General features: G+C 38.3%; 1 protein-coding gene across 1 annotated transcript; it reads left to right on the top strand.

Moving 5' to 3' along the window:
- Positions 1 to 12,884: 12,884 nt before the first annotated feature.
- On the top strand, positions 12,885 to 19,685 carry LOC133653570 (zinc finger protein 287-like). Its single transcript, XM_062052990.1, has 3 exons — positions 12,885 to 13,058; positions 14,865 to 15,121; positions 18,702 to 19,685. The coding sequence occupies exons 1-3, from the start codon at positions 12,946 to 12,948 to the stop codon at positions 19,562 to 19,564; spliced, it is 1,233 nt and encodes a 410-aa protein (XP_061908974.1). The 5' UTR covers positions 12,885 to 12,945; the 3' UTR covers positions 19,565 to 19,685.
- The last annotated feature ends 994 nt before the right edge of the window (positions 19,686 to 20,679 follow it).

The following is a 20,679-nucleotide window of genomic DNA, read 5'->3' as shown; positions in this document are numbered from 1 at the left end:
CTTTAGCCATTAGGTCTAATCACGCTATAATGGGCATAAATAGAGGAAACATAGAACATAAATTGTCCCTTTATGCTGACGACCTTCTCCTTTATGTGTCCAACGCAGAGTCTGCAATTCCATTAATTCTTAGCCTGTTACAACGGTTTGGCGAAATCTCCGGTTATAAATTGAATTAAATAAAAGTGGGCTACTGCCCTTGAATATGGACGTCTCAATACTAGAAAACATTAGGTTGCCCTTTAAGATCACTACAGACCGTTTTAATGACCTCAGAGTTACTATTACAAAGAACTGTAAAGACCTCTTCAGGCAAAACTTTGGAAAGTTTTTTACACAAACCAAGCAAGATCTGGCTAATTGGACTCCCCTTTTCATTTCACTTATAGGCACAGTCAATGCAGTTAAGATGACTGTGCTTCCAAAATATTTGTATCTGTTTCAATGCTTGCCTGTATTTATCCCTGGTACGTTTTTCAAAAAATTAGACTCAATAATCTCATCTTATGTTAGGAATGGCAAACAGCCACGTCTGCGCAAGGAGTTTTTACAAAGAGCAAAACATGATGGAGGTATGGCCCTTCCAAATTTCTGTATGTATTACTGGGCCACCAACTTGCATTGCATGTCATACTGGACATATTACCACCTACATCAGGAAAGTCCTACATGGGTGAAGCTGGAGACACATTCTTGTGGTTCTGCTTCCTTAGCAGCCCTAATGGGTGCAGCTTTGCATCTATCAGTGAAGACAATTAACATTAATCCTGTAGTAAGTTCCTCGCTCAAAATATACCGTCAATTTAGAAAAAATTTTAACCTGCAAGGAATGAGCCTTTTCAGCCCAGTAGCATCAAATCACTGCTTTCCACCTTCAACACCTTACTCAGCTTTTAATATGTGGCATCAAAGGGGTTTGAAATGTTTCAATTATCTTTTCATAGACAATATATTCGCCTCTTTTACGGAGTTGTCCAAGAAATGTAATCTACCCAGTTCCCATATATTTAGATATTTCCGGATAAGAGATTATGTTAAAACAGTTCTTCTGCAGTTCCCTAACAAACCCTCTAAATCAACCACAGATGAAATTATGTCTATAAATCCAACAAAGAAGAGGGCAATCTCATATATACTTAATTTACTCTCAGGATTAGAATGCACTTCCATGCTAAGAATTAGAACAGCATGGGAACAAGACCTCCAAATATCAATAGATGACGTAACCTGGGCAAAAATTGAGAAAAGGGTTCACTCATCTTCAATGTTTGCACGACACTCACTGGTCCAATTTAAAGTGATACACCGGGTACACTTCTCAAAAGCAAAATTAGCAAAAATATTTCCCCAAATTAACCCATTATGCGATAGATGTAAACTAGATAACACAACATTAATACACATGTTTTGGCTGTGTTCGAAGCTAAAGGGGTACTGGACATCCATCTCCGAAGCACTCTCCACGGTCTTAACAATTCAAATCGATCCAAACCCTTTAATTTCAGTATTTGGAATCATTCCTGAAGGGATGGAACTACCTGTAGGGGGTCACAAAATAGTTGCCTTTACCACCCTCCTCGCACGCCGCCTGATATTGTTCAAGTGGAAGGAGGCTGTCCCACCCTCAGTCTCCCACTGGATAAGGGACTTGCTAGCAAACCTGAAGCTCGAGAAAATAAGATATATATTGCGTGGCTCTGAAAACAAGTTTTTTAAAGTGTGGAGACCTTTTTTGACTTTTTTTGACCAATCCTCTACACAAGTGAAGGAAGAACCCTAGATACTGTATGTACCTATATATGACTGCCGACATTTCAGGCCTTGTCATGCTGCTTCTACAGTGTGTTTCAGTTTGCAATTACATACTTTGTCTCAAGTGCCTTGTATGGAACTTTATTTTTTTATTTTTTTTTACTCTGGGTACTTTTGTACTCTTACTTTAGTTTTTTGGTTTTGTTTTGAGTGACAGCAGGGGTAGGAGATGAAGAGGGTTTGAATTTGTTGTTAATGTGAATGTGAAATCAATAAAAAGAACTATGAAAGAAAGAAAAACAGCCCCTGAGGAGGTGGTCTGCGATACCACCTAACTCCCACATACAAGACTGTCTTTTCAGCAATTCCTAAAAGACTCTGCAATTTAGCCTCCAACAAACAACATGATTTGGAAACCTTCTGGTCACAGATGCTCTTTTGTGCCTTTGTTACAACTGAAGGAAATGCTAGATCTGACAATTCTAAGTCTAAGACTAGATCTGACCAGTCTGACCGAGTCTATGAGCATGAACTGGTGAAACCTACTTGGATGAGGAGCAAAACATCTTCTAAGACAAACCAATCAGTCCAGTTGTAATGGATTGAATGCCCTGAGATTACAATGACCTGGACGAATGAGAACATCCACAGACATTGTTGTATTGAAAAAAATGTAATAAAGAGGCCCTTCAGAAACAGTAGAGCCAGATGAGAATGGGATTCAACCCAAATCTATACGTCTGCAATACAGCCAGAGGGTGAATTAGCTCAAGTGGTAGAGCGCTCGCTTTGCATGTGAGAGGTAGTGGGATCTATGCCTGCATTCTCCAAATGTTGTGTTATTAGTTTTTACAGTCAATAAAAGGTTTCCTCTAAATTAAAATAGGTCAATTGGCAGAAATGTTTCCGTTAACACTGAGAAGACATGGACACAGAAAGGTATAAAGATATTGTGGTATTGTCAGAACATCAATAAATAGTAGATTCTGATGATGATGAGATTTTAACCCTCTCGTGTAGAACACTGACCATCAAAAGAGGGGGAGTTAGCTCAGATGGTAGAGCACCTGCTTAGCCTGCGGGAGGTAGCAGGATCAATACCTGCATTCTCCAAATATTATCTTATGGATTTTTTTGGCAACAAAAGACATCAAAAACTTTTCACATTTTCTTGTAGTCAGACAACATTTTGCACCGGTCGCCCAGGGGCAGTCCCCACATCTGCGGTCCCCTCCAAGGTTTCTCATTACGCCCATTGGCTTAAGTTTTTTCTTGCTCTGATGTGGGATCTGAGCCAAGGATGTCATTGTGGCTTGTGCAGCCCTTTGAGACACTTGTGATTAAGGACTATTTAAATAAACTTTGATTGATTTATTTCGGTATATTGGATGTCATTATTACCTGACATGTTTGGACTGTCATCTGCAGTCTTCTTCAGAAGGGTCACCTGACCACTGTGACATGTTGCCAAACAGCTGTTCTTATAGGCGTGGCCAAACATGCACACCTGTTAAGTCTACCTGGTTGGTTCCCCCGAAAATATTGTCTTACGACAAGAACATTTGGAAAGTATATCAATAAGAAGACATGAAAAAACGTTTTGAGAGACATCAAAAAAGTTAAAAACAGGTAAATGAGCAGTACTTTCCTGCCTAACACATTTTGTATGTTAAAGCTGAGGAGCCATTTTGATCAATTTGGAGACAGATGAAGAAAGGTAAAGTAATGCCAGCTCAGCTCTACAAAGTCATTAACACATGACAGTGTGATACTCTGTAACCATAGTCAAACATTGTTACTCTGATCTACATTTTTACAATCTTGCATCAGTCGAGGCCAGCTCAAGGGAACCTGACTTCCTGATGAGGATGGGAGTCGAACCTACTCAAAAATAACAAAGAGACTTAACAACAGGGGGAATTAGCTCAATTGGTACAGTGCTTGCTCTGTGCGTGAGGGATAGTAGAACCAATACCTGCCTTCTCCAGATTTCTGACTATTAGTTTTTTACTGTCAACTCAAGGCATCCTTTAAGTTAAAAACAGGTAAGTGAGCAGATCTTTGTATGTCAAAGCTGAGTAGACATTTTAGGGGAACATGAAAAAAAGGTACAATCATAACAACTCAGCTCTACAAAGTCATTGACCTATGACAGTCTGATACTCTGTTACCACTGTCATTGTTACTCTGATCTACGTTTTCACAAATTTGACTCAGAAGAGCCCAATAAAAATCTAACTGACGTTCATGTTTATAACCAGAGCAAAAAACCCAAATTCAAAACCTTAGCCCTACATTGAAAACTTACATAAAGTACATGAAACGTTATGTAAAATCCAAACACTAGCTTAATAACCAAACCTAGCCAAACAGAATACTAGCTTGAGTCAAAAGCATTTGGGTAGAACACAACACATCAGCAGAGCATCACCTTAAACTCTCTGCCACCTCATCTCATCGTTTGTGTTTAGACTTGATCTTACCATCCACCCATCCATCCATTTTCTACCGCTTGTCCTGTTCCGGGTCGCGGGGGGTGCTGGAGCCTATTTCAGCTGTATTCTGGCAGAAGGCGGGGTACACCCTGGACAAGTCGCCACCTCATCGCAGGACCAACACAGATAGATAAACAACATTCACACTCACATTCACACACGAGGGCCAATTTAGTGTTGCCAATCAACCTATCCACAGGTGCATGTCTTTGGAGGTGGGAGGAAGCCGGAATACCCGGAAGGAACCCACGCAGTCACGGGGAGAACATGCAAACTCCACACAGAAAGATTCCAGGCCCAGGATTGAACTCAGGACCTTCATATTGTGAGGCGCATGCACTAACCCCTGTTTCACCGTGCTGCCCACACTTGGTCTAGTAGATTTTTAAAATTCCACATCCTGTAAGCGGGGTCTTCATCACAGAAATTGTGAAGGCCAAACAATGAAAGGAGGGGAATTAGCTCAAATGGTAGAGTGCTTGCTTCGCATGCGAGAGGTAGCGGGATCGATACCTGCATTCTCCAACTTTTATGTTATTAGTTTTTTTTCCCTGTCACCAAAAATTCAGTGAGGAAAGCCATCTACATCAAGTTTGAAAAACCTTGATGTAGATGGCTGAGGAGCCATTTTGATCAATTTGGAGACAGATGAAGAAAGGTAAGGTAATGCCAGTTCAGCTCTACAAAGTCATTAACACATGAAAGTATGATACTCTGTAACCACAGTCAAACATTGTTACTCTGATTTCCATTTTTACAATCTTGCATCAATTGAGGCCAACTCAAGGGAACCTGACGTCCTGATGAGGATGGGAGTTGAACCTACTCAAAAATAACAAAGAGACTTAACAACAGGGGGAATTAGCTCAATTGGTACCATACTTGCCAACCCTCCCGGATTTTCCGGGAGACTCCCGAAATTCAGCGCCTCTACCGAAAACCTCCCGGGACAAAATTTCCCCCGAAAATCTCCGGAAATTCAGGCGGCGCTGGAGGCCACGCCCCCTCCAGCTCCATGCGGACCTGAGTGAGGACAGCCTTTTTTCACGTCCGCTTTTCCACAATATAAACAGCGTGCCTGCCCAATCACGTTATAACTGTAGAATGATCGAGGGTGAGTTCTTGGTTTCTTATGTGGGTTTATTGTTAGGCAGTTTCATTAACGTCCTCCCAGCGCGGTAACAACACACAACAACAGCAGTCACGTTTTCGTCTACCGTAAAGCAGTTCGTCTGCCGTAAACAGTAATGTTGTGACACTCTTAAACAGGACAATACTGCCATCTACTGTACATGCATATGTGACAATAACATCTACGGCTTTTAGAGAGTGCAGTGCACAACTGCGCACACAAGGAGACGAAGCAGAAGAACGAGGAAGATACAGCCATGGTGACGCCGACGACGAGTAAGATGAAGAAATACGCTTGTAAGTTCCAAGCCGCAGCTGCGATTGGACCTGGATAGCCTCCGGGAAGAAGTAGTGGAGTACCAAGTGCTTGGCAGTGAAGATCTTCTTCAGGAAGCAAATATTGGCCAGTTTTGGGCCATGCTAGGGAGAGATGGAAGATTCCAGACTCTAGTGCATTTGATGAAAGCACTTTTGTGCGTGCCACACAGCAATGCATCATCAGAGAGGGTGTTAAGCATGGTTAGAAAAATATTGACAGAGAATAGAACAAGGATGGACAATTCAACCCTTAACTCAACAATGAGTAGATGAGTGTTATGTGTGTGTATGTGTGTAAATCAGTGGTTCTCAAATGGGGGTACGCGTACCCCTGGGGTTACTTGAAGGTATGCCAAGGGGTACCTGAGATTTCTTTTTAAATGTCTGTCAAAAAGAACTGGGGTACAATGCAATATTCAGTGTTGACAGCTAGATTTGTTGTGGATATGTTTCATAAATATTGATGTTAAAGATTTCTTTTTTTGTGAAGAAATGTTTAGAGTTAAGTTCATGAATCCATATGGATCTCTATTACAATCCCCAAAGAGGGCACTTTAAGTTGATGATTACTTCTATGCGTAAAAATCTTTATTTATGATTGAATCACTTGTTTATTTTTAAACAAGTTTTTAGTTGTTTTTTTAATCTTTTTTTCCAAATAGTTCAAGAAAGACCACAACAAATGAGCAATATTTTGCACTGTTATACAATTTAATAAATCAGAAACTGATGACATAGTGCTGTATTTTACTTTATTATCTTTTTTTTTTCAACCAAAAATGCTTTGCTCTGATTAGGGGGTACTTGAATTAAAAAAATGTTCACAGGGGGTACATCACTGAAAAAAGGTTCAGAACCACTGATGAAAATAAATGAACACTGAAATTCAAGTATTTATATATATATATATATATATATATATATATATATATATATATATATATATATATATATATATATATATATATATATATATAGCTAGAATTCACTGAAAGTGAAGTATTTCTTATATATATATATATATATATATATATATATATATATATATATATATAATATATATATATATATATATATATATATATATATATATATATATATATGTATATATATATATATATATATATATATATATATATATATTATATATATATATATATATATATATATATATTAGAGATGCGCAGTTTGCGGACACAACCGCGGAGTCTGCGGATAATCCGCGGGTCGGGCGGATGCATGACGAAAAAAATAGATTTTAAATAGATTCGGTGGCGGTTGAACCAATTCAGAAAAAAAAAAACATAGTTAAATGTTGTTACCCACATACGAAAAACGAGCAGCACTCTTTGAAACAGGCAATTATTCATCAGGCACTGCTGCAGCTGTCACGCCAAATTTCTTCCCCCCTACAAAAGCCTTCCCCCCATTTACTTCCGGGGCTGCGTCCAATAAAGTCACAAAGTTGCCGGGGGTCCTTAACCCGCACGCGACTGTCCTGTTTCGCGCCTGTACAAAAAAAAACAATAATCGATTTCTTCAGATTCCAGCAGCTGTCAAAGACGAAGTATCCTTCCAGCGACGGGCAGTCAAAGCCGAAGTGCTATCGATCGCTGTCAATGACGTAAGAGGAAACATGACCACGAAAGTAAATGGGGGCGGGGGGAAGGTTTTTGTAGGGGGAAGAAATTTGGCGTGACACAGCACACCACAACACAACACAACGTGTTACGCGACAAACTAAAAAAGGGAATACTAAAGACCAGGGGGAAAAAATAACAATAATAGTCAACTCTTTCTTATTGGAAATGACAATAATATTATAATAATGATAAATAATATTATCACGCATTAATATCTCTTAGCCTCTAATGCATGGCTAAGAGATATTAATGCGTGGCAAGCATTGAATGTCTCTGCTGCATTGGATCAGTCTCCTTTCTTTAACAGGAATGCCTTGCATCGCCTATATTAGATATATAACAACGGGTGGGTGGCGGGCGGTTGTGGTTTTCATAAAATGTTAGTTCGGGTGGATGGCGGGTGGATGACGACTTTTATGATGCGGTTGCGGATGAAATAATCTCCTATCCGCGCATCTCTAATATATATATATATATATATAAATATATATATATATATATATATATATATATATATATATATATATATATATATATATATATATATATATATATATATATATATATATATATATATATATATATATCATACTTGCCAACCCTCCCGTTTTTAGCGTATGATATATATATATATATATATATATATATATATATATATATATATATATATATATATATATATATATATATATATATATATATATATATATATATATATATATATATATATATATATATATATATATATATCATACTTGCCAACCCTCCCGTTTTTAGCGGGAGAATCCCGATATTCAGCGCCTCTCCCGACAACCTCCCGACAGAGATTTTCTCCCGACAAACTCCCGGTATTCAGCCGGAGCTGGAGGCCACGCCCCAAAAAAAAAAAGTCTGCCGCAGCTGCGATTGGACGTGACCAGCCTCCGGGTACAAGTACTGGAGTACCAATTGCTTGCCAGGGAAGATCTTCCCCAGGAAGCAAGGATTGACCGGTTTTGGGCCATGCTAGGGAGAGATGGAAGATTCCACACTCTCGTGCATTTGATGAAAGCACTTTTGTGCGTGCCACACAGCAATGCATCATCAGAGAGGGTGTTCAGCATGGTTAGAAAAATAGTGACAGAGAATAGAAAGAGGATGGACAATTCAACCCTTAACAAATGACAATGAGTAGATGAGTGTTGCGTGTGTGTGTGTATATGTGTAAATAAATGAACACTAAAATTCAAGTATTTCTTTTATTTATATATATAATAAAATATATATATATATATATATATATATATATATATATATATATATATATATATATATATATACATATATATATACATATATATATATATATATATATATATATATATATATATATATATATATATATATATATATATATATATATATATATATATATATATATATAGCTAGAATTCACTGAAAGTCAAGTATTTATATATATATATATATATATATTATATATATATATATATATATATATATATATATATATATATATATATATATATATATATATATATATATGTCTTAATTAGATTATCCAAAAAATAGTGCTCGATACCGTGGTAGAGCGTAAAAAAAATAAAAAATAAAAAAAATCTCCTGAGGATTGAGGAAAACCCCTCATGAAACAGGCCTGTAGAGATGAAATAGTCTTGTGATTTTTTCCCCACACATACATATTACGCTCTACCACACATATATATGTATATATATATATATATATATATATGTATATATATAGAGAGAGAGAGATGTCCGATAATATCGGCCTGCCGATATTATCGGCCGATAAATGCTTTAAAATGTAATATCGGAAATTATCGGTATCGTTTTTTTTATTATCGGTATCGTTTTTTTGTTGTTTTTTTGTGTTGGTTTTTTTTTTTTATTAAATCAACGTAAAAAACACAAGATACACTTACAATTCACACAAAAGGGTTGTTTATTTCTGTTATTAATATTCTGGTTCCTACATAATACATATATATCAACATATATCAATACAGTCTGCAAGGGATACAGTCCGTAAGCACACATGATTGTGCGTGCTGCTGGTCCACTAATAGTACTAACCTTTAACAGTTAATTTTACTCATTTTCATTCATTACTAGTTTCTATGTAACTGTTTTTATATTGTTTTACTTTCTTTTGTATTCAAGAAAATGTTTTTAATTTATTTATCTTATTTTTTTATTTTTTTTAAAGGACCTTATCTTCACCATACCTGGTTGTCCAAATTAGGCATAATAATGTGTTAATTCCACGACTGTATATATCGGTATCGGTTGATATCGGTATCGGTAATTAAAGAGTTGGACAATATCGGAATATCGGATATCGGCAAAAAGCCATTATCGGACATCCCTATATATATATATTATATATATATATATATATATATATATATATATATATATATATATATATATATATATATATATATATATATATATATACATATATATATATATATATATATATATGAAATACTTGAGTTGGTGAATTCTAGCTGTAAATATACTCTCCTCTTAACCACGCCCCTAACCACGCCCCCCCCCGCCCCAACCAGCCCCCCCCCACACACACCTTCCGATATTGGAGGTCTCAAGGTTGGCAAGTATGATATATATATATATATATATATATATATATATATATATATATATATATATATATATATATATACATATATATATATATATATATATATATATATATATATATATATATATATATATATATATATATATATATATCATACTTGCCAACTTTGAGACCTCCAATATCGGGGGGGGGCGGGGGGGGCTGGGGGGCTTGGTCGGGGATGGGGGGGCGTGGTTGGGTCGGGGGCGTGGTTAGGGGCGTGGTTAAGAGGAGAGTATATTTACAGCTAGAATTCACCAACTCAAGTATTTCATATATATATATATATATATATATATATATATATATATACTGTATATATATATATATATATATATATACTTGACTTTCAGTGAATTCTAGCTATATATATATATATAAATGTGACGGTCCACAACTGTATGTGACATAATACAGCTCCACACTGCTGTCGCTTCAACATATCACTGGCACCAGGTGGATTATGAATTTCTTTTATTACAGTATCCTGCAAAACAGTGCAAATTGTGAGACTGTGAGTCCACTTGGGTCACGGGATTATCAATTGGAAGGCGTCACAGTTCTGAGCACTTCCCGCAGGTAAAGTACATACTACTTCTCGCCAGCAACAGGCGCTGTTGCAACACTTCATTCATAATTTAATCAAGCATAATGAACATCTGTTTCTACACCGTTACATATATATATATATATATATATATATATATATATATATATATATATATATATATATATATATATATATATATATATATATATATAATTATATATATATATATATATTATATTGATTTTTATTATATAAATAAAAGAAATACTTGAATTTTAGTGTTCATTTATCTACACGTATACACACACACACGCACACAACACTCATCTACTCATTGTTGTACTTGAAAGTACAATACTTTGTTAAGGGTTGAATTGTCCATCCTCTTTCTATTCTCTGTCAATATTTTTGTAACCATGCTTAACACCTCTCTGATGATGCATTGCTGTGTGGCACGCACAAAAGTGCTTTCATCAAATGCACGAGAGTGTGGAATCTTCCATCTCTCCCTAGCATGGCCCAAAACCGGTCAATCCTTGCTTCCTGGGGAAGATCTTCCCTGGCAAGCAATGGGTGAGGGCCGACATCCGGGCAACTGAGCTACATACGGGTTCTTCGAGCCATAGCAACCAGACTGGCGTTGAAAACAAACCGTTGCCATTACTCTTTAACCTGTCGACCTACGCTGGTTAAACCCGTCATTCTGCCTCCAAAATGCCGAAAAACTGTGTTGTTTTTGGTTGTGCTAACCACAACTGGAAACAGGGAAAACAAAGGTTGTATTTTGTTCTGCCAAAGCGTGATAAAAACCCACAGAGACGAGACAAATGGCTCGCAGCTTTACACTGGGAAAACGAGGACGGTTCTCACTGGAGTCCCCCAAAGTCCCGGGTCGTGTGTTCGGATCACTTCGTTTCTGGTAAATATAAGGAACAAAAATCCACCTCTTAACCACAACTTGGCTATACGTCCGTGCTAATGTTGTACTTGTTGAATTTGTACCTTATAACGTTCGACAGCTGAAGTTGTTGTTGTACAAAAATAACATGCGGTATATACTATATAGTCTATAGCCTAGCTAGCTATTTTCGAAAACCGGACAACGAGAGGATACAAAGGCAGCGTTAAGATGGACACCACGGAAAACGTAAGCCAGGGCGGCCAAAGAACACCTGGCGAAGAACAGTTGAAGGGGAGCTGAAAGAGATGAAGCTTACATGGGGCGAGGCACAGAGACGAGCACAGCAGCGAGATGAATGGCGTCGAGTCGTCGAAGCCTTATTTCCATCCGGGAAGAAGAGGATTAAGTTAAGTATGTAATATACTATATAGTCTATAGCCTAGCTAGCTATTTTCGAAAACCGGTTTCGTTTAAATTTGCACTTAACAGTTGGGTTTTTAAAAACCAATAAACCCTATAATTTTCATGTTGCCATTCAATACATGTAGCCCTCAAATCTCTCAATATTTTTATACACTAACACTTGATCTTGTTGTTGATAACTTCCGCGTCTCTTTCTTAGTAGCGCGCAGGCTAAGCTAACTAGCAAGCTAAGCTAAGCCTGAGAAGCTTTAAAGTTCACTGAGACGAGTCCTGACGCAAATAATACATTTTCGTTTTTTTCACACGATATGCGAATAAGTAAAAATGCGTAAATGAAGGATTTAACGCCGACTTCCAAGCCGCAACGCTCGTTAAATGCTTTTTCTGTCTATGCTGTGTTCGCTGTGAGCTGGTTTGTTTTCAACGAATTCCCGGTTGCTAGGGTAGGCGGAAGTGACGTAGGTCCGCCCTCACCCATTGGTACTCCAGTACTTGTACCCGGAGGCTGGTCAGGTCCAATCGCAGCTGCGGCAGACTTTTTTTTGGGGGGGGCGTGGCCTCCAGCTCCGGCTGAATACCGGAGTTTGTCGGGAGAAAATCTCTGTCGGGAGGGTTGTCGGGAGAGGCGCTGAATATCGGGATTCTCCCGCTAAAAACGGGAGGGTTGGCAAGTATGATATATATATATATATATATATATGAAATACTTGACTTGGTGAATTCTAGCTGTAAATATACTCCTCCCCTCTTAACCACGCCCCCAACCACGCCCACGCCCCCCGCCCCACCCCCCGACCTCCCGAAATCGGAGGTCTCAAGGTTGGCAAGTATGAAGTGCACTCAGACTAATGTATCCGGATACAAACAATTATTAACGATGTTTACTTTATTAAACGTCCTACATGTGTACATGTACGTTGTAATTAAGATCAAAACTATAAAAAAAAATCAACGTCTTCTCCGTCAAACGCAATCTTGTTTGTCTTCCTCCTGTGGCGTCTCTTGGAGGTGTTCTCAACCGTGGAACAAATGTTCGCCAAACACGTGTTTCACTGGGACAATAGTGAATGGTGCACACTTGCTTCACCAAGCCACAGAACAAAAAGTCACATTTAAGAGTTGCTGGTGTAACAATTGGAATAACATATTTGACTCCTCTTTTATACATGCGGCTAATGAGGTAATATAAATTATATATATTTTTTATATTATTTATGTTATTTACCTGATATGTTGTTCGAAGCTAACGTGCTAGCGTTAGCCCGCTAACAGGCCTATGTAGCAAATGCAAGCGTTTTGTGAGGAGTGTATTGTATATGTTGTCTATGAGAATTATATTGACTTATTTAATACTTTAACTGTTTTTTGCTGTATAGTAAAGTTGTGCTTAGCGTCATTAAATATGCGTTACTAGAAAGGAACGAACGTCTCGTAATTTTAGTCTGGAATAAGTCACATTGTATTACACTTACATTGCAGTAGTCTACTTTGTGTTGGTGCTAACTTTATTAGCATTTAATACAAATGATATGTTGTTTGCACACACTTCTATTACCTTGATAACAAACCATGGAAATTAAGTCAACTGATGTTTGTTATTACGAATACACTATTTGCACAATTGTAAGTGATTAATGCTTATTCAGTCAGACAAAAATAAATATTGAATTAAATAAATGTTAAAATATGAAAAAGTGCTTTCATATACTTTACACTAATTGAACATGCATCAATATTGTTTTTGCAATTGAATCATGAGGTACCCAAATATTCTCACGCCAGCACACTTCTTAAGGTTTGAGTGAGGTTTAACCAACATACTATCGCACGGCCACACTAGCTGGCACCTGTTACACATGCACACTGCACTTCTCTTTGTTTTCTGTTAAGTTTAAATACGTTGCTTTCGCAGAAGGAAAAAAAAGGAAAGGATATTGTGTGTAAAAGTAAAGCCAACCAATCACAGCTATGCAGTCCTTGTCACCATTGACGTGAGGTCAGACTATTGTGGAGGTCAATCATCAATCAATCAAAGTTTACTTATTAGCCCTAAATCACGAATGTCTTAAAGGGCTGCACAAGCCACAACGACCTCCTCGGCTCAGATCCCACATCAGGGCAAGAAAAAACTCAACCCAATGGGATAACAATGAGAAAATTGTCTGGTTTGAGCCAGGTTTCGCTGAGACCAACGACGTTAAGATTGTTGTCTCTAATGACCTCATTAACTAATAACGTTTTGGGAGACAATCTTGTGTTTAAAAAGCCCATATTATAATATGGGCTTTTTAGTAGTGGGCTGTTTTGAAGATTTTTTGTTAAAGTTATCTGTAGTAGTAATAATAATGTTGCGTTTATTTTGCGTAGTGCGCTTTGAATAATTTCGACCGTATCTAGGAATTGATATGACGGGAATCTTCAGTTTGTTTGCTTGGTGCTGCGATACACTGAACGCGTCATAATTTGCCACCTCAGTAGAATGCATGTCCACCTCTGGCACAGTCACTGCAGAAAAAACATGATGTGAGTTGTGTATTATTCTAGGAGAAATGCTATGTGTCCAGAGATTTTCCAGCCTGGCGCTGGCTAGTTCTAGCTTAACTGACTCCTCACCCGGACTAACAGACACTGTAATTGCCTGTGACCGGGCTTGCTCTAGTGTAGTTAGTCAAGTGTGATTCAAACAATAATCTATGTTCCTAGGCAGGATGATGGCGCCTTCCTGGTTAGGGTGAAGGCCGTCCCTCATCAACAAGCCTGGTTTGCCCCAGAAAGAGGGCCATGCTGTTACTTTTGATCAATAATTAATGTAAATGTAGAAAACAAGATCAATTACACAATTCATAGTTAGCAATACATTTTGATTATTCCATGTGTAGAAGAATATCACCTTAACTTCTGTCAGGCCACTTGGAAAATATTATATTTGAAAGACTAAAAAATATTTGGCACATCTGAGCTAAGGTTTGTTTGTGTTGTCTTGCAGACGTCCAACAGATGAACGGTCGTCAATAAGAACATCCCCTTCAGCAGCAGGGTGGGGCTTCTCTTTGAGGCAGGAGGATCCACAGCCTCCCCACATTAAAGAGGAAGAGGAGGGTCTCTGGGTTACTAAGGAGGAAGAGTGTCTTCCAGGGCAGGAGGAGGCTGATCTCACCAAGTTTCCACTGACTGTTGTCTCTGTGAAGACTGAAGACCATGAAGACAAACCACCTGATTCCTCACTCCTTCATCACAGTCCAAGTAAGCACAACATCCAGATGTCATCCAATACAATGTTCGTAAAGTCAGATTTTCATCCAGGGTCCTACATTCTCTCTCAGGATGGAGATATACTTGCTTTTTAACACGACCATTCTCTTTTTTGTGCATGCTATATAGTAAAAAACTGCTAGTACAAGGCGGCTAACATTACAGGTAATGGGAGTCCACTATTGTGCCCATAACGCCCTCTAACAAAACAACCAAAAATCACCAACAATACTCCATTTAATTGTAGTGACCTGTATATTAACCAAGTAATAGCAGCATTGTAATTGTAAGAGCTAACATCGAGGAACTACTTTTAGTCAAATGGCTCCTTGCTCGAAGAGGGGTAAACTAGCTACTGAGCTGCTGCTGTATCGGCTCTGAGTTAATAAAAGTTTGTTCTAGATTATACACTGAGTTTCTTATACTGCTGTTATTTCTTGTAAGGGAATGATGTATACATGAATGATGAATGTAAACAGCAATTAATGGCCAATGCAGTCACATCTTATTTGAATAAAGTGCAACCAACACTTGAGCTTGAATTAACGAGAGGAAACATTTTCTGCTCACATTTTAAACATTCAAGAAACGGTCAATAAAAGTAAATTAACCAATTTTTAACAGTAGATTTTTTGCTAGTTTTGCTGTTTTTCACATTAGTATTCATGCAAACACAAATTGATATTAAAAATTAAAAGCAACCAAATCTCTTCAGGTTAAATGAGCAGTGGTTTGACCTGCCACTACTCTAATTTCAATAAACAGACACAGTAGCAGAGAAAAGTTGCAACAAATGCAAACACCACAACACAATAACATAAAGCCATAACACAACAACTATAAGCCGGAAGACGACAATAAAAGACAGAACGGAAGTGATGGCGGGCAAATTTTGGCGACTTACCGTAAAAAGGTAAAGAACAAAGTTGGAAAAGTAAGTGAAGTGTGACCGCTTTTTTAGTCATAAATAACTTGTCTTACTTTTTCAATAATACTAATATACTATCTTCAAGAATCTGGTCCGTCGCCATAACTTGCTCCGTGGTTAGTTCTGTTTTTCCGTTGCGTCTTTTGTGGCTTAAAGTTGTGTTGTGGCTTTATATTATGTCCTCTGTGGTCTTGTAGGTGGACAGTCTTAGGTCTCTTCAGATCTTCTCATTAACACTGTCAAGGAGCTGGATCTTTTTGGCTTCTGCCGAGCCAGTCGGTTCACCTTGCCTCCCAGTCCCTTTTCCACAGATGGAAGTCTCTTTTGGAGCTGTAGAATCTGGGTAAGCTCGTGGGTTTGATCTTAAAATAGGCTGCTGGACTGGCTGTGCTGCTGGCTGTACCTGAAGAGCTCTTCCTCTCCTTTCCTCCTCTGCAATTCATTGTACTACCAGGAATTCTGCCTTTTTGGCTTCGAGGCTGTTCTTTAGTTTCTTCAAGCCTTTCACTCTGCCATCCTGAAGGGTCTTTTCTGCTCCTAGGATCCATTCTTCCCATTCTATGAAGCCTGTCATCGCATCATTGATTAGTTTCTTTGCACCATCCACCTGATGTTCATGGGCGTCTTTTTTTACCACGGACACAAGAAATGCATGAGCCCCTTCACAAGCCGATTCTGCCTCTTCAATTGCAAACATCAGCTCGCCTTCCCCATACCTGGACCAGAGGTTGGACTGCACTGTTCGCTTCACTTCGTCCAGCCTGGTGTTGCAGCAAAGAAAACCCAAACAAAAATCCCTTTTTCAATTCTGCACAGAGATGCACGACGTATCATTGTTCTAATACCTGTAGAAGAACAAATATAAACATCAACCATCAAAAACTCATGTGACCTCTCTGGGTTCGAGAACCGAGACGTCAAGTGGGAGGTGTCATGTCAACTAACAGAACACAGAAGTCATTCAGTATCATTCAAAATATCCACTTGTCCCCCTCCAGACCTGCAGGGGGCAGAGAAACACAACAGCCACATCACAATTCACTGGTCTTCCTGTCAGTTGGCAGGGACGGCCATTTTGCCTACAGACCAGCATGTGGGCATGGAGAACAAAGAAGGACAAACCTCTTAGTAAAACAAACAAAAGCTTAAACAAAGCAAGCAACTAGAAAAAATAACCTAAAGAGACGCCTCAGTTCCTGGTCACACGCAACTGGTTATCAACTGGCAAGTTGTGTTTAATTTCCCCAGTTCTCTGCTCCAACTTGAAAAGGCCCTTTTCAAGTTGGGGCAAAGAACTGGGGAAAATAGACACAACTTGACAGTTATCGTCCTATTTTAGTCAGGGGGAAAGAGGTCGTTAAATAGTGAACGTTAAATTGTCAACACAAGGATCTGCTAATGTGTTTACATGGTCCAAGTTCCTACAATACAATAAAAGCACTTAAATGTTTTTGGAAGTTGCTGCAAAAATGTGTGTATCAGTTCAAAACCAAGGATATGGTGTCATTCCATGGCCCAATTTGGACCGGTGCCCCCCGGTTAAATAGTCCTGCTGTGAACAGTAATGTTGTGCGATGTAGATCATTTACAATATAAATGATATTAATTTGGCTGACAAATTAGCTATTAATATTATCGTGCTACTAAACGTTGATGACACATTCTAGCTGTGTCGGCAAATTTGAGAGCGACAAGCAAACGGACACGTCCTCAACCTTCACGCATTGTAGCATTCTTGCTAGCGAGCTAACGTCCCTCCACAGTGCAAAGCCACTTCTAAGTCAGCAATCCTCGCCTCCATGGTGATAAATGAACTACGTTTCTTTCAAGGAAGATATGTTAACTGCTAACTGGAAGCTAAAGTTCTTGAATGTAAACAAAGGTGGGCAGATTGATATAAATATGGACAGTAACGATACCTTTTGATTTTGTCCTTTTTGTTTACAAACTCAGGAAATATGTCCATGGACACAGGAGGACTTTAAAAGTAAAAAACAAAAGGGTTTAAATCAGAGCCCATAGTAGGAAAAGTGTTTATAGTTTTAGTTTGTCTGATTATAATTGTGATCAAAATTGAATCATTCAATGATTTTGAAAAGATGAAATATCAGTATCAGCGTTAGTATGAGCGATACTGCCCCTGTAACTGCTTGGTGTTGGATCCAAACCCAGATTCTTAGTATCACCCAAAACTAATGCAGAGTATCAAACAGAAGGATAAGTGTTTAGTACATTTTAACTGAAGTGTAGCTAGAACCATAAAGTAGCATGTAGATTAATAATAGTTTAAAAAAATTTAATGCTGGAAATTATGAAATATTTTACTGCATACTTCAGCAACTAAATTAGGAGGCTTTGTAAGTCGTTTTCAAAGGTTTTTATTAGTAATCATATATTAGATAGTATCGCAAAATACATTTTAGGCCATGTGGCCCATTCTTAGTAGAAAGTTCCCCCGCCTTAGCTCGTTTTTATTTTCCTGTGAATAATGTTGTAAAGAGTAGCGTGTTTGTCCGCCACAGAGATTTCGAGGAAGTTCATACAACTTGGTTTGCTTAAGTACATGTAAACATACTTAATGCATTGTGTGACTGAGCAAAGCTGGATGTTTCGAAAACATGTTTGACTTCTCGTGTCCTGCAGACAACTGTGAAGAACATCTTCTCCCTGAGCAACAGGAGTGGAGCTTCAGGATGGGAAAGGAGGAGCCACAGCCCTCCCACGTTAAAGAAGAAGAAGAGGAGGAGCCACCGCCCTCCAACATTAAAGAAGAAGAGGAGGAACCCAGCATCAGTCAGGAGGGAGAGCATCTTGGATGGTTGGAGGAGTTCCCAGTGATTGGTGTGATTGTGAAGAGTGAAGATGATGAGGTCAAAGGTGAAAGTGAAGAGAAGAGAGAGGCGGAGCCTCCAAGCAGCAGCTCAACTCAACACATAACAGAAGCTGATGGAGACCACTGTGGAAGATCACAAGCAGACAAGATCTTAGCTCCACTATCAGATAGTGACGACACAACGTCTCACTCTCCTGACACTGATGATGAAGACTCAAAAGATAAGACATGTCACACTGACAACACACACTTTACGTGTTCTCACTGTGACAAAACTTTTAAATACTGTGGTAATCTAAAAGTACATATGAGAATACACACTGGAGAAAAACCTTTTACCTGCTCAGAATGTGGTAAAAGATTTGCACGAAAAAATGTGTTAAAAGTACACATGAGAACACACACTGGAGAAAAACCTTTTACCTGTTTAATATGTGGTAAAGATTATACTCAAAGGCAATATTTGAAAGTACACATGAGAACACACACTGCAGACAAACCATTCATGTGCTCAGTTTGTAGCAAAATATTCTCTGTAAAAGCAAATTTAGTAATGCACACAAGAATACACACTGGTGAAAAGCCTTTTATCTGTTCAGAATGTGGTAAAGGTTTTATACAAAGACAGCATTTGAAAAGACACATGAGAATACATACTGGAGAGAAAGTGTAGAGTTGCAGTGTGTGTGGTGAAATATTGTCTTCTAAGTACCAGTGTAAGAAACACAAGTGTGCTGGTGAGAACAGCTGCAGCAAATGAAGCTGCAGGATTTGGAATAAACTGTCAAAACTCATGTGTGACATCATTGTATCTTAATAGGCTTCTAACATTTATAGATTAGATACTTTAGTGCTTCAGTCAAGTACATACATTAATATACAACATTGTGTACTTTTATTTAAATTAACTGACCAATTTCTGTAAAAAGGTGAGAGGAAACAGTACAACACATATGTTACCTAAAATAAACATTTCATACTCAATTCACTTTTATACTTATTCATAAGAGTGTTTTATAGTTGTTTTTTAAATAATGAAGTGTTACATATTTTCATCTTTAATTGTAAATTAGTATATAGATTAATTCCTTTATTTGACATACATATTTGTTTTATATTCGGCCCCACTCGACAGGACTTTCACATTATTAACTGTTTCCACTCGGCATCCATTGCACCGGTCACCCAAGGGGGGGCCCCACATCTGTGGTCCCTTCCAGGGTTTCAATCAATCAATCAATCAATGTTTACTTATATAGCCCTAAATCACAAGTGTCTCAAAGGGCTGTACAAGCCACAATGACATCCTCGGCTCAGATTCCACATCAGGGCAAGAAAAAACTCAACCCAATGGGATGTCACTGAGAAACCTTGGAGGGGACCGCAGATGTGGGCTCCCCTCTCTACAAAGGAGAGGGGGGCAGAGCAGAAAAGAAATGGCAGATCAACTGGTCTAAAAAGGGGGGTCTATTTAAAGGCTAGAGTATACAAATGAGTTTTAAGATGGGACGTAAATACTTCTACTGAGGTAGCATCTCTAACTGTTACCGGGAGGGCATTCCATAGTACTGGAGCCTGAATAGAAAACAATCTATAGCCCGCAGACTTTTTTTGGGCTCTGGGAATCACTAATAAGCTGGAGTTCTTTGAACGCAGATTTCTTGCCGGGACATATGGTACAATACAATCGGCAAGATAGGCTGGAGCTAGACCGTGTAGTATTTTATACGTAAGTAGTAAAACCTTAAAGTCACATCTTAAGTGCACAGGAAGCCAGTGCAAGTGAGC

The sequence above is a fragment of the Entelurus aequoreus genome, linkage group LG07 (genome assembly GCF_033978785.1).
Source record: "Entelurus aequoreus isolate RoL-2023_Sb linkage group LG07, RoL_Eaeq_v1.1, whole genome shotgun sequence".
In the NCBI taxonomy this organism is placed as follows: Eukaryota; Metazoa; Chordata; class Actinopteri; order Syngnathiformes; family Syngnathidae; genus Entelurus; species Entelurus aequoreus.
The sequence above is the reverse complement of the archived record's forward strand: the minus strand, read 5'-3'. Positions and strand labels throughout refer to the sequence as shown.

Coding starts and splice junctions, on each gene's coding strand:
- LOC133653570 (XM_062052990.1), top strand. CDS start 12,946: ATGGTGCACACTTGCTTCACCAAGCCACAGAACAAAAAGTCACATTTA. Junction 13,059..14,864: donor TTATACATGCGGCTAATGAG/GTAATATAAATT, acceptor GTTGTCTTGCAG/ACGTCCAACAGATGAACGGT. Junction 15,122..18,701: donor ACTCCTTCATCACAGTCCAA/GTAAGCACAACA, acceptor CGTGTCCTGCAG/ACAACTGTGAAGAACATCTT.